The 12,886-nt window shown below is 57.6% G+C and overlaps 1 protein-coding gene across 4 annotated transcripts; it reads right to left on the bottom strand.

Moving 5' to 3' along the window:
• Window positions 1–573: 573 nt before the first annotated feature.
• GRAMD2A (GRAM domain containing 2A) lies at window positions 574–12,308 on the bottom strand. Of its 4 annotated transcripts, none has more exons than XM_041469327.1 (13): window positions 12,246–12,308; window positions 11,284–11,610; window positions 8,783–8,896; window positions 8,017–8,074; window positions 6,639–6,711; window positions 6,441–6,544; window positions 5,769–5,867; window positions 4,779–4,850; window positions 3,852–3,914; window positions 2,630–2,786; window positions 2,266–2,365; window positions 2,065–2,172; window positions 574–1,593 (listed from the first exon to the last, which is right to left on the bottom strand). In XM_041469327.1, exons 3-13 carry the CDS (start codon window positions 8,884–8,886, stop codon window positions 1,590–1,592), a joined length of 942 nt encoding a protein of 313 aa, XP_041325261.1. In that variant the 5' UTR covers window positions 8,887–8,896; window positions 11,284–11,610; window positions 12,246–12,308; the 3' UTR covers window positions 574–1,589. The 4 variants fall into 4 exon arrangements, with proteins under 4 accessions (XP_041325261.1, XP_041325260.1, XP_041325262.1 ...); XM_041469326.1 differs by lacking the exon at window positions 12,246–12,308 and adding an exon at window positions 11,782–12,204; XM_041469328.1 differs by lacking the exon at window positions 12,246–12,308 and adding an exon at window positions 11,782–12,204 and having other exon boundaries at window positions 8,783–8,921.
• Between the last annotated feature and the right edge of the window lie 578 nt (window positions 12,309–12,886).

Consider the following 12,886-nt stretch of genomic DNA (forward strand, 5'->3'; position numbering starts at 1 on the left):
AAGGACAGGACGGCGCCTTTCATCCTCCAGGTCACCCAGGGAATCAAAGGCTCCGACAGCCCCATAATGCCAGGGCTCTGAATAAACCAGACCATTCCCCCCAGGCACCCCCGGGTGCTAAATCCCGCCCAAAACAGGTGACACCACCCCTGTCCCCATTTAACCAGTGCCACCGTGGTTTTCAAGTTGGGCCATTTTCATGCACTTTGCTGCATGGTCCAGGCCGGGGAAAGGAGTGGAATTGGGTTGTGAATGTGCAGGGAGGAGGAGGAGAAAGAGGAAGGCTCACCCTGCCCAGCCCAGCTGGGTGGGGCTGCAACTCAGCTCCCTCCCCCGCAGCGCTGTCCCCAGGGCGGCCCTGCCACCAGCGCGTCACATCCCGCAGTCTCTGCTGCCATCTAGTGCAGTAACCTCCTTGGCCCCTCCATCGGGAGCATCCCTGTCCCCTTGTCCCCATGTCACTCACATCCTGAAGGGACTCTGGGACAGCACAGATTTTGGGGTGCCCGGTTTTGGGGCTCACAGCCTAGCAACACTGTGGAGGACGCTGGTAAGAGTCAATGATGTGCTAGAAAATCCAGGGTTTATTTTAATTCCATTTAAAAGCCGTTCCAAGCCCAGAGCGAGCAGTGAGCTCTTCCCCAGGGCACCGGGATTTGGCCCCATCAGCACTTGTAGTTCCCAAAAAAACAGGAAAGAAAGGAATCACACCGGTACCACCTGCCACCCCAGGGTGCTCCCAGGGGGGCTGTGGGACAAATCCTGCGAGACAGGGTTAACACGAACCAGGGCACAGATTGTGCACTCTGGGACATTCCCCAGTGCCAGCCATGGGCTCCTTTCCAGCGTCCTCATGGGGCGAGCAGGACTGACAAAGTTCATCTGTGCCAGGTGTGAACCCCAGCGAGGACACCTGGTCTGGGGGACCTTAAAGTGCTTTGCAAGGGATGCACACACACACACCCCCCTCTCTGAGCTCGGTGCTCCAGGAGAGAAGGGCTGGGGAGCCCTGGCTTGAACCCCCACTGTTGTGTGTGGGATAAATGAGGGACACCCCACAGGGCTAGTGGGCCCTTTCTCCCCATCCCCACAGATCCCTGTATTCAGGGCCATTCCTCCAGGAACATTCCCAGGGATACTGAGGGACAAACAGGTGGGTTCTCCCAGAGCAGCAGCGGCAACTCATCCACATTTCTGGGGGTTCCTGGTGAGCCCAAGGTCATCTTTTAACAAGAAAAAAAACAAGCCTGAAATAAAAATCAGCATCCATCTTAGCAGCAAGTCCTAAGGGAAGGTCCAAGTGCTCGGCAGCCCCGAGCCACTGTCCGGTGCTACAGCACAGCAGTGTCCCAGGGAGAAAACAGGTTTCCAGTGGGATGGGGAGTTGGCACTGGTGGCCAGAACCTGGCTGGAAAGTCCCACCAGGAGCAAGTGCCCGAAGGAAGAGAGAAAATACTTGGTCCCATTTTACCAGCCGAGGGAAAGCCGGACCAAATGTAACAGCCACGGCTGGGAGGACACAGCACCGGGATCCGTGGGCAGGGTGCCACCACCTCAGTGTCCATCCTCAGCCAGCACCTGGGGAGCGGTCACCTGCAAGCAGGGAGTGGGTAAGATGGGATGAGTAACTGCAGAGGCTCCGTATCCCATCCCAGTGCCTTCTGATGTCCTCAGCCCAAGGAGATTCCCCTCCTGTCCATCCCATGCTGACATCCATGGTCTTAGCCCCCAGGCACAGCCCAGCTCCAAAAATGTCCTGGTGCTTCCTACAACTGGAGAACCAGCCCCAAACCAATGAGGAAACCTCTTCCCAAGCTCCAGAGTCTCCAGGACAGCAGAGCTTCCCAGTCACTCAAACCAGCAGTTGATGGGATCACCTCTGGTCTGGAGATGGCACTGTGGGTTCTGTCACTGGCCAGCCCAACAGCAGGCCCAGGATAAGGGACAAAGCATTCCTTAGACACATCACAGAGCAGAGCCATTCCTCTTTGCACCCACATTCCTTCAAGTCCTCCACTCATGGCATGAGCTGTGTGTCCCACAATGTCCTTGAGGGCCTCTCACCTCCTGTGCCCGCGGGAGAGGTAATCCCGGTTCAGAGAGCAGAGCTGCTGCTCCAGACGGAAGATGCGGAATGCCAGGTACGAGGAGGACACAACCAGGAGACAGATGCTGGAAACAGAGGAAGAAGCCAAACACCCAGTTGAGACTGAGACTGACATTCCCAGTGTCCCCCCAGCTTCCCAGCACCCTTGGCACACTTACAGCACGATGAAGATCTTCAGGAGCTGGTAGTCAGAGGGTCTCAGCTCTGCCACACAGCTCTGCTCCACCTCCAGCTCCTCCTCGGTATTTATTGCACTTTCTGAAAGCAAACCCAGAGTCAGCGGCACAGCCACACTTGGCTGATGCTCCTGCTCCTACAGCAATCAGGAAACATCAAATATTCTTCCCTCATGGGCTCAGACCCTGCAGCCAGGAGACCCCAGCCCATTCCCAGGACTCCATAGTTGACTCCCAGTCTAATCTGTAAGGCAGAATTCCCCTGCACGAGAGCAGAGGATGGATGAACACACTTTTATGGAGCTTATCACCCATGTGGAGCAGGGCACAAGCTCATGCCCCTCACCTGAAACCAGTGGCTCCTCAGAGGTGAAGGAGCTCTCCTTGGTGCTCAGGCTGCTGACAGAGGCCCGGTGGATGCACTGGTAGTTGGCATCTGGCAGTGACAGTGACAGTGAGGTAGGTGACACCTTCCTCCACTTGCCCTCAGGGACGATCACCTCCTGTGGGAACAGTCCTGGTGAGCCATGAATGAAACCAGCACTGCCATGGATACGGGGGGCCAGATTCAAACTCAAACCTTGGAGCACCAGCACATTGAAAACATCATCCCGAGGGAGAGCTGGTCTTCCATGATGGCTCCCTGGGAATGCAGGTTCCTACTATCAAAGAAGGACCTGCCCATACACCCAACACCTGCCCCAAATACCAGCTGCTGCCTCCTCTACCACTTGAAGCTCAGGGTGGACACCTGGAGTTCTCCAGCAGGCCCTAAATAGGGCAAAAAAGTGCCCCAAAAAGACAACAAATCAAGCAGGGTGGCAGCTGGCACAGAGAGGGGCTCCACCAATGGAGAGTTCCCAGGGCTGGAGCTGCTGAAGGGCTGCATCCCACTGAAGCACCAGGAGATAATGCCACATCAGCCTGGGTCACTCCCAGTTCAGGCCGTGAAATGAATCTTTAACCCCTGGGATGTCACCAGGCCATGGGTGACATCCCACCTGTCACCCTCTGGAGCACCCCAACTGTCACCTCCTGCACCCAGCCCGAGGCTCAGGACCAGCAGCCATGGAAGACACCCTGTTCCAAAGGTGCAGGATATGGCTCCCATGCTCCCTGGATCATGCCATGGGTCAGCAGGTGTTTCCCTCTCCCACCATCCTACTCATCCTGCAGATTTTTGGGTAACTCAACCACATTCCCAGCCTGTTATCCACATTCCCAGCTGTGAACAGCACCAGCCCCTGGGGAGCAGAGTGGTGGCATTTTCCAAATCTCTCTGAAGTTTTTCTGTCTATACACAGACAGAGTCACTGGCTGTGCTCAGCCAGTCCTATTGACCCATCTGCTCCTGCCAAGTCTGGGGATGAGGGTCCCAGAGGACAAGTTATGATGGCAACAGGCACATCCTTGCACCCTTTGATGGCACCAACAGAAGAACCAGCTCTCTCCTGACTCTCTGAGCAGCCACCAGACAGTGTCAAACCCACCAAGGCAGGCCCTCTCCACCCACAGCACGAGCTCAGGGGGTCTCTCCTCTTCTCTCCCAGAGCTGCCCTGACTCTCACCAGTGACACGGAGTCCGGCTCCTCCGACAGCTCCTTCAGACTCAAGCTCTTCTTACTGGAAACCTAGATGGGGAGGACAGGATGGGGCATTACAGTGCCAGCTCTCCCTGCTTCAGCCTCAGCCACAAGATGGAATCTGGGCTATTCTGCTAAGACTATGAAGAGCAGCTGCTAGAACTTATAATCATGGGGATTTGGGGCATGGGGAAAGGGCACTGCATCGGTGCTTCCCATCACAAAAACCTGGTGGGGCCATGGTTGAGCCAAGGGCTTCCATGGACAGGATAAAACATCAGGGGGTAAAAAAAAGAAGGGTACATCTGGGCAGAGCCCAGCACATTTCAATGAATAAGTCCCCCAGTTTGGCAACAGGGCTGAATCATCCAAATCATTGCCCTGGCACAGCTGGCACACACCCTCCTGGGCAGGGCAGGGCAGGGCAGGGCTCCTGTAGGGCTTCCCACGTGCTTCAAAGTCAGGGAGAAGAGGTCCCCACAGTCATCCTCTCCAGCTCAAGGGCTGATGGATGTCTTCCCCCACTTAAGTTAAATTCTTTTTTAACTTTGTACCATTCTTTCTCCCCTTAAAACTTTAGATCTGGGCAAAAGGCATCAATGTGCAGAGTGGCAGAACTAGTATTACCACCAGATTATAAATAATTCATACCCACGCCCTGAGAGAGAGCAGAAACTCGGAGCTCTGCCTCATCCATGACCCAGAAAAGCCCACAGGGACAGGACGTGCCCAAGGCATGGCTCCTGCCCCTCTTCCCATCCCTTGCTGAGGAGTGAGGATGCTGGGAATTGGAGAAGGCTTTGGGAGCAGTCCAAAGCCTTGGAGGCAGTGATGAAGAGCTGTGCTCTGCCCGAAGGGAAGGTGCAGAACCTCAGGGCCACGGACACACGGTGGGACACAGAGTGGAGGTACCTGCAGGTGGGTGCAGACTCTCCTCAGGACATCATAGACGCTGTCACGAGAGATGAGGGATACAAAGATGTACTGCAAGAGAAAGAGGCGAGCTGTTGGGAGAGATTCCCCCCATCCCAAGTCCAGTTCTCCACAGGCAGTGACAGGCAGAGACATCATGCCCTTGAATCTCCCCGTTTTCAGGAGTCACATCTCCCCCACAGGCATTTCCCTGTGGAGCTTCCCTGCTGTTATTTTTGCAGCCTGCTAAAACCTGGACCAGATTTTTTTGGGGCCAGTCTTGCTCAGTTGCTGTTCCTACAGTTTTCCCATGCTCAACCCAGAGGGACACGGCAGCAAATGGGGCCAGGACCTACAGAAAACATCCCCAGGGATGGAAGGGACACAGGGCCACGCTCACCATGCCTGACACAGAGCCCCTGGTGACGTGCAGTGCAGCCACACATGGCTTTGAATGCCCAAATCCTACCCTGTGCCACTCCCTGCTAAAACCCACCTCCCAAATTCCACAGGAATAACTGCCTCCCAACATTCTGCAGGAACAACCCCCTCCCTGGCAGGGACAGGCAACACACAGTGCTGGCAGCAGCACCTGGGCAGACAAGGACTTGGACACACTACATCAGCTCACTGCAGCCAACAACATCCAACAGGATTTAAAAGCTGGAAACACAGCCCTGTATCCATGTTTTCTGCCAGCTCTGGCTGAATGCCAGCCCAAACCCTTTCCCTACTTGTGCTTAAGGAGTTTAAAGGTTTTACGTGAGCCTGGCAGGGATTTGTCAGGCTCGGCCGAGTTTCACTTGGGCTTTGCTTCGTCCAGGAACAAAGTGAAATTCAGGAACAAAAGCAAAGCTGTGGTGTTTGCCCTGGCTGGCAACCAGCACAGAGAGCAACTCTCACTTCCTAACCAGGGATGGGAATCGCTTCCTTCGCTGCTCTCAAACCACGTCCGTTTGGACCTGGGCATCTGCTGTGTGCTGGTGTTACCTTTCTGCTGGCGGTGGTGGTGATGGCCAGGCCGTTGGGCAGCAGCCGAGCCGTCTTGTGCTTCTTTATCAGCTGTACAGACACCACTGGGATCACCACCTGCAGGGCAGGAACACTGGGATGGACACAGCACAAGCATCATCCAGCCAGCCTCCCTAAGACCCGCCAGAAGAGCCCCCCGTGCAAGCCCAGGGAGGGTGAAAAATAAGGCAGGATGTTATTTTTGGCAGGGTAACTTTGCTGAAACCTCGAGCTTCCTTCAGGTATTTGTTTAAAGCATCACATATAAATAATTCAATCCTTCAGCCCAGTTTTAAAGGAAGCTGTCTCTGCCCAAGATCCTCGTCAGCCACAAGACTAATGGGGAAACATCAGATTGTAAATCAAGAAGAAAAGCCAAGAGAGATTCAAATCTCACCCCCTCCCAAAACCTTTGATCTTCCTTGAAGCACCACTGCGGCTGGAAGGAGGTTTTGCATCAGGGAATTTTAAATGAAACCAATATTTGGTTTCCCCAGGCTGATGCCACAGGTCATCAGAGCGGGAGGCACGGCCGTGCTCCCTTTCCTACTGAAGGTTTTTGTTGGGGATTTTGGTGGTATTCTGGAGAAGGAGGGGATAAGCTGTGGTTACAAGCCCTGAGGGACCAGGGTGGGCTGGTGCCCACGTTACCTTAATGTCCTTCCCAAAAAGGTTTGCGTAGAAGCAGAGCCAGTTGGGGGAGATGTAAAGCCTTCCCTGGATGAGGATGTCTCTCTGGAGCGCGCAGGAGCAAACTGCAAGGCAAAGAGAGAACCGTGGCAATGCCTGTGCCAGATCCTCCTGTGCCGATCCTCCGCCTCCGCGCCCATCCCTCACCCTGCCACCCACCTTTCAGCACGCTCTCCTCCGTCGGGATGTCCTTGAACAGCTTGTGGTACTGGGAGTTGTACTTGCTAGCAGCCTGAAAGAAAAGCAGAGCAAAGTTATCCGGTGACCTTGCCGATAAGGAGATCCAAAAATCCCTCTCCTGCAAGAAAACCTCCCTCTGCCCGCACCCGGGACCGGCGCAGGGGGGTCCCACCGGGCTGGGAACAGGAGCCCCGACGGATTAGAGGAAGGTTGGATGATCCAGCACCCGGCGAAGGCTGTGCCATCCTCCCAGATTAACATTTCCCTTAATAGCTACAGGGGCTGCTGGTGAGGAGCCGGTTTTCTGCCAGGCTCCTCTGCAGGCAGTTTGTTTTGCCCAGCGGTTTCTCTCCTCCTCCTCTTCCCTTATCCGGGACACAGTGACAACACTTGCTTTGCGCCCATCGCGCCGCGCCATCCAGCTATTTATATTCCCGGCGCCACTTCAAAGCCTGCCGGCAGCCGCGGCGGGAGACTCGGCAGGTCGGCCCTGAAACGCTCCTGTGGCGAAGGTAAAGCTCCGAAGCACTTCAATATCCTCCATAACTCTGCTCAACCGGTCCTGTAAGGCAGCTTTGTGCCCCCTGCCCTCGGGATGCTCCCATGGGATACGGCTGTCCCGCTGTCACCAAGGCAGGAGCAGCTTTGCCAGGATGCAGAGAAGGCTGGCACAGCAAGGCTGGTTGGTGGCAGCCACGCAGGCAGAGCCCTCCTGCCCACAGGTACGAGGTCACCGGTGCTCTGCGCACCTTGTCACCGGATGAGCTGGGCCCTAAGAGGATCAAGGCTCAGCAGCACCTGCAGTTGGCTCAGACCTCCCAGAGGGATGCTGGGATGGTGGGGGTGCCAGTGGGAGCATTCCAGGAGAACACGGAGGGCATTACCCTCTGGCCCCAGCACAAATCCACTGCTGGCCCTGTCACCCTCCCAGATGCCTCTGAGGAAGTCGAAAAACGTTCTTCCCCTCAATTTTCTTCACGGAAAAAGGCAAAATGCTATTTCCTGTCACTCCTTCCTCTTCCAGAGCATCTCCTATCTGTAGATGGACCTAAAAAACTATCTAGTTTGGGCATGATTTGAACAAGCAGAAAGGTTCAAATGGACAGAAATTTATCTGTTCTCAGTCAACATTTCCACTTTCTCCTTTGCTCTAGATGGAAAATCCTGGAAGCATTTACAAGGTAGAGCACGGGCCACACAAAACCATCACCAGGTCTCCTGAAATTACACGCAGGAAGCTCCACATCAGAAGCTGCCTCTGACTCCTTCAGCCCACACCTGAGACCCCAGGTAGGCTCCTCCTGGGGCAACAGGCTACAACACTCCAGCCTGGTCATTCCCAAAGCCAAAGGCTTACCACTTCCCGGTGGCATTTCTTGATGTCCTCATCCTTGAGGGCTTCGTTCAGGCGGAGGCTGGAAAGAAAAACGATAATCACCAGGTAAGCAAAGAGCAACAGCTCTCTCATCTGCTCCCTAAAAAAACGTGTGCTGCAATATGAGACATAAAAAAACGTAGAGGACTGAAGAGAGACCCCCAGAGAGCCACATTTTGGGAGTCTCCATGATTTATCGTGGCACTGGGCACTGCTGAGGGTCAGTACTGGCTGTTGAGGGCTGATCTCTGACGAGAGCCAGTGAAGGCACCAGGACCAAGGTACTTCACACACACTCAGCTCTGGGGGAAGGAGCTGTCCTGGCAGCAGCTTAGGACAGGTTGGGAGTGGAAATGTGCAGATTTGACGGCTGGGGCAAGGATTCCTCAGGGAAAGCAGAGGCAGGAATTTGGGAATGTGCCTGAGCAGGAGGGTGGACTCAGCTTTGGTCGTGCACAGGGACATCCATCCATGTCCATCCCATGGACAGATGGAAGGACAAACCATGGAGAGAGCAATATCCTACCAACAGCCTCAGCAGTGGGAATACCATCCCCTTTCCCAAAACCTTTCACTTCCCTGCTTTTATACCCGCAATATTTCAGGAAGAAAATGAAATTGGGTGCCCCCTGTGCCCTGCTCCAGCTGGCAGGCAGTATTCAGGGCTTGAAGGCAGCAGGAATGCCACAGCAGGACAGAAAAGAGAGAACACTCAACGGCAGGCAGACCTTGGGATGCTGCTCCTCACCTGCCGTCGAGGGAATCCAAACTCTTCTGCTTGTGGGACACCTCCAGCTTCTCACGACCGTGCCTGGGCTCAGGGCTCTTCAGGGGAGCTGCCTTCTCATGCATCGGCGTGGCACTGCAAGGAGACACCCATCAGCCCCCTAGGGAAAGGGGAAAAGGGGTCTGGAGCTGTAAATCTGTTCCCTTCAATCCCAGCCTGCACAGAAACATGAGAATCTGCCGCTCAAGGACAGCAACAATACTTCTGCTATTTCTCAAGTCATATGGAGATTAAAAAAAAGTCATTTTTCTGCCAGGGACACCCCGGCGCTCAGAACAGAGCAGCCAAATTGCTGCGGCTCCCTGTGATAACACCCTCCAAAGCAGAGACTCTTCTCCTTAAGCGCTGGAAGCTGGGATGGGAAAAACCACAGGGCTATGAAACGCCTTGGGGGGACAGATTTCAGCCAGGGTCTGCTCCTCTTGGTCAGCAAACACCATCTTCCCAGGGCAGAGCTATCACCAGGCACCTTAGAGCCACTTATTTACCATTGGGAATGTTATCAGAGGTTGCTTATCAGCCACGGCAGGCAAAGCAAACACGGGCCCAGCGCCGCAGGCAGGTTATCACCTGGCAGGCCACAAAGGTGACACCTCCACCCTCGGCAAACCACTGGATATTGCTGCAGCACTGGCAGCCAAGCAGAGCACCATCCCAGGGGACCGGTGGCAAGGCAGAGCCAGCAAACAGCCACAGACCCATGGAGAGGAAATTATTCCAGGGAAAGCACTCAGCTCACTAGGCAGGGGGCGATGGCAGAGCAGGTGGGGCGGCGGCAGGACAGGATGAGCGCCAGCAGGCGGGACAGGCGCAGAGCTGGAGCGCATCCCGGGGCCCGCGGGGGTGATGCCATGGCAGTGCGGCAGAGCCCAGGCCGAGGAGCCAACCAAACTTCCTACACTCTGAGAGCAGCTCCTTCGCCACCTGTACTTCCCTACACACATCCTGCTCCTGCTCTGAGGGGCTCATCTGAAGGAAAACCCATGAAAATAATCCCCCCAACTCAGGAAAGCCAGGATAGAGGTGCTGGATCCCAACAGCTGGATCCCAGCATAAATGGGCTGAGAGCTGAAGCTGTGTGAGCTCCCACATCCCCACAGCCTCAGAACCCAACCAAAACACTGTCCAGGTGCAATGGAGCCCAGCTGACTCCCAGCTGGAGGCACAGGGAATGCTCCCACAACACCTAACACATACATGGGGGCACAGAACCAAAGAGAAGTCACTGGTGCCTTGAGGTTGGAAACAGGCTGGGAAATAGCCCTGGATCGCCACAGCCCCTGTTGGCAAAGACCTGCCTGCATGCACAGCCCTGGAGTCCAAGCACTGCAGGGATGGGATGGACACACTGAGGTTGTGGGTTTTTAGGAGCTCAGGTCAAAGGATGTGTCAGGAAGGAAAAAGAGACCTTACTGACAAGAAGCAGCAAAATAACATCCCCTGGCATAGCATCAAAAGGTGTTTTCCCTGCCTGGCTCCTCAGGTATCCTCTGCCAGGGGATGCCATCCTGCCCTTAAGCTGAAACTCCTATCATGGAGGCACCAAGCCTCCATCTGCCCTTCTCTCATGCTGGAAAGGGGCTATGACCCAATCTGAGCCTCCTTGTCCAGAGCTCAGCACTCTCTGGCTTCCCTCACGTCATCCCTTAAATCCGCAAGTGCCTGCACTGCTTAATCCGGGTGAGCGGATTTATCCCCAGCCGGCGCTGACACCAAGGGGCACCACACAGGGACTGGGGAGAGGCAAAGGCATCAGAACCACCTCTGAAGTCACCAAACACACAGAAATCCCCTAAAATGAGAAAATACACAGGCTGGAAAGCACTTGGAAGTGCTGCATCCTTGTTTTCTCTCCCTCTCATAGACACCATCAGGGACAACTCCCAGACACAGTGCTGGCAGTGGGATGCTCCAGGGGGAGTCTGGGGGCTGTGAGGAGCATCCTCAGCTCCAGCAGGGACATCACAGGAGCTGCTTTGTCTCCTCTGTCCAGATCTTGCTCCATCCTGGCTCCTAGATGCATCAGGGCTAATGTATGGGATGCATCCCACACATCCAGAGTGTGGGAGCACAGGGTAAGGCCAGGCTCCAGGCACAAGAAGGTTTCCCTTCCAAGAGGTGCTTCCAGTGCCAGCACAGTAAGGAAAACTTTCTAGCAGCTCATACTGTCATCCTCCTCAAAGAATTTGTTCAGCACCAAGCTGTTCCTAAGGTAAACTCACCATCCCAAGTGTCCCAAAATACAAGTGGAACAAAACCAGTCGTTCAGAGCTCCAGAGAGGAGGCAGAGAGGGTTGATGTAGAAGTTCCCAGCAAGGTGAAAACAATCCAGCGACCTGATGCCCCTTTGCCCATTTCTGACACCTCCTACCCGCCCACCCCGGCTCCCTGAACCCCCAGGTTTTGCCAGGCGAAACCCGGTGCTTCTCCCTCCCACGGGATCCGCGTCTCCCTTCCCTTACGCGGCGCTGGGATCCAGCCTGGAAAAGGTCCGGCGCGAGCCCCTCCGTCGACGAACGATTTTCGCTGGATCCCTTCCCCGCTGCCGGAGAAGCGCGCGGCGGAGGCCGGAGCGAGCCAGGCAGGGATCCCGCCTCCCAGTAAACCCCGGGAGGCTCAGAGGCGGAGGGAGGCACCGGCGGGCGGGCGGCCGCGGCCCGAGCGAGCCCGGGCGGGATTCGGCGAGCTGCCCTTGGTCCCGGCGTCCAAGGTCATTTCAGTCCCGCGTGTCGGAGCTGGAGCGGAGCCACCCCGGGATGCTGGAGAGGAACGGCCGGAGCCGAGCGGCGCTGGCGGGAGAGAACGAGGCGCGACGTCAAGGCCGGAGGGAGCCCCGCGTGTCTGTCCCGCGGTGTGCCCGGTGTTCCCCGCCCCGGGAACCGGGGGGTCACGGCCGGGACAGAGCCGAGACCCGGGTCCCGGGATGCCCGTAGTGCCCGGGGCGCTGGGTCTCATCTCACCGGGACCCGCTCCGGGCGGGGCCCCGCGGCACGGAGGGAGCACGAAGGGAGGCGACCCTCGTGCTGCGGGGCTGAGCGGGGCACGGCGGGACTGTGGGTCTCGGCCACGGCCGGGGCCGCGCCCGGGCCAGCCCCGGCGCAGATCCCATCCCCGCCGGCGCTCAGAGCCCCTCAGGCGAAGCCGGCGGGTCACCGGCGGGCAGCGGCGGGACTTCTCCCCGGCCCGGCCCGACCCGGTCCGTCCCGTCTCTTCAGGGAACGGGCGACGGGGTGCCGGTGTTTCCGCGCTCCCTTCAGCGCGGCGCCGCCGGCCGGGACAGGCCGAGGGCCAACACCGGCTCCGCGGCGGCGGCGGGAGGGACGTGGCCCCGGCACCCTCCGGCCCCGAAGCCCTTCCCGGTCCCAACCCCCCTTCAGACCCGGGTCCCCCCCCGGTCCCGGAGCCCCCCGAGCCCCCCTGCTACCTGCGCGCGGCCCCGCGCGCCGCCGTCATGCCCCGCGCGCCCCGGCCTCCTCGCGCCGCCACGGCGCCCGCCCATTGGCCGCCTGTCGCCTTCCTCCCCACCCATTGGCCGCACACTACCGAGCCCCGCCCCCTTCCTTCCGCCCATTGGCTCCCACCGCCCGGTCCCGCCTCCGCCACGCTGAGTACCACATCCCGCCCCCACAGGCCCCGCCCACCACCGTGAGGGCCGGAGCCTGGCGGGGTCCCGGCCCTTAAAGGGAGCGCGGTACAGGCTCTTAAAGGGGCCGCGCGGCGGGCGAGCTCCGGGCTTCCTCCGCCCTGGGCGGGTCTCAGGCCACGCGGGAGGGACCCCCAACAGGCCCCGGAGCCCCTGCTGGCTCTGTCCCCCAGGCACAGAAACCCCAGCTCTCAGACTCCCCACTAAAACGCCTGTAGAGCCGCACTGACTCCTTGGGCCCACTCCCCACCCCAACAGCTGCCTCCAGGCCTGCCGCTCCCTCCCCTGTAGAGCCCCTCCACCAGAGCCCCCTCACCCCCTGCGAGCAGCCCCAAGCCTAGCTAACTCCTCCACTGGCACCCTCAAACTGCAGCACATTGGCCCAGCCCCTGAAGACCCCCACACCAGACCCCCGACCAGAC

The sequence above is a fragment of the Pyrgilauda ruficollis genome, unplaced genomic scaffold, assembly GCF_017590135.1.
Source record: "Pyrgilauda ruficollis isolate IOZ18807 unplaced genomic scaffold, ASM1759013v1 scaffold23, whole genome shotgun sequence".
In the NCBI taxonomy this organism is placed as follows: Eukaryota; Metazoa; Chordata; class Aves; order Passeriformes; family Passeridae; genus Pyrgilauda; species Pyrgilauda ruficollis.

What these genes read in the sequence shown, in the direction of transcription:
- GRAMD2A (XM_041469327.1), bottom strand. Translation starts at nt 8,886, where the DNA reads ATGCATGAGAAGGCAGCTCCCCTGAAGAGCCCTGAGCCCAGGCACGGT. An exon ending in TTGGATTCCCTCGACGGCAG is followed by an intron (nt 8,075 to 8,782) that starts GTGAGGAGCAGC and finishes TTTTCTTTCCAG; the next exon opens with CCTCCGCCTGAACGAAGCCC. An exon ending in GAGTCTGCACCCACCTGCAG is followed by an intron (nt 3,915 to 4,778) that starts GTACCTCCACTC and finishes CTCCCCATCTAG; the next exon opens with GTTTCCAGTAAGAAGAGCTT.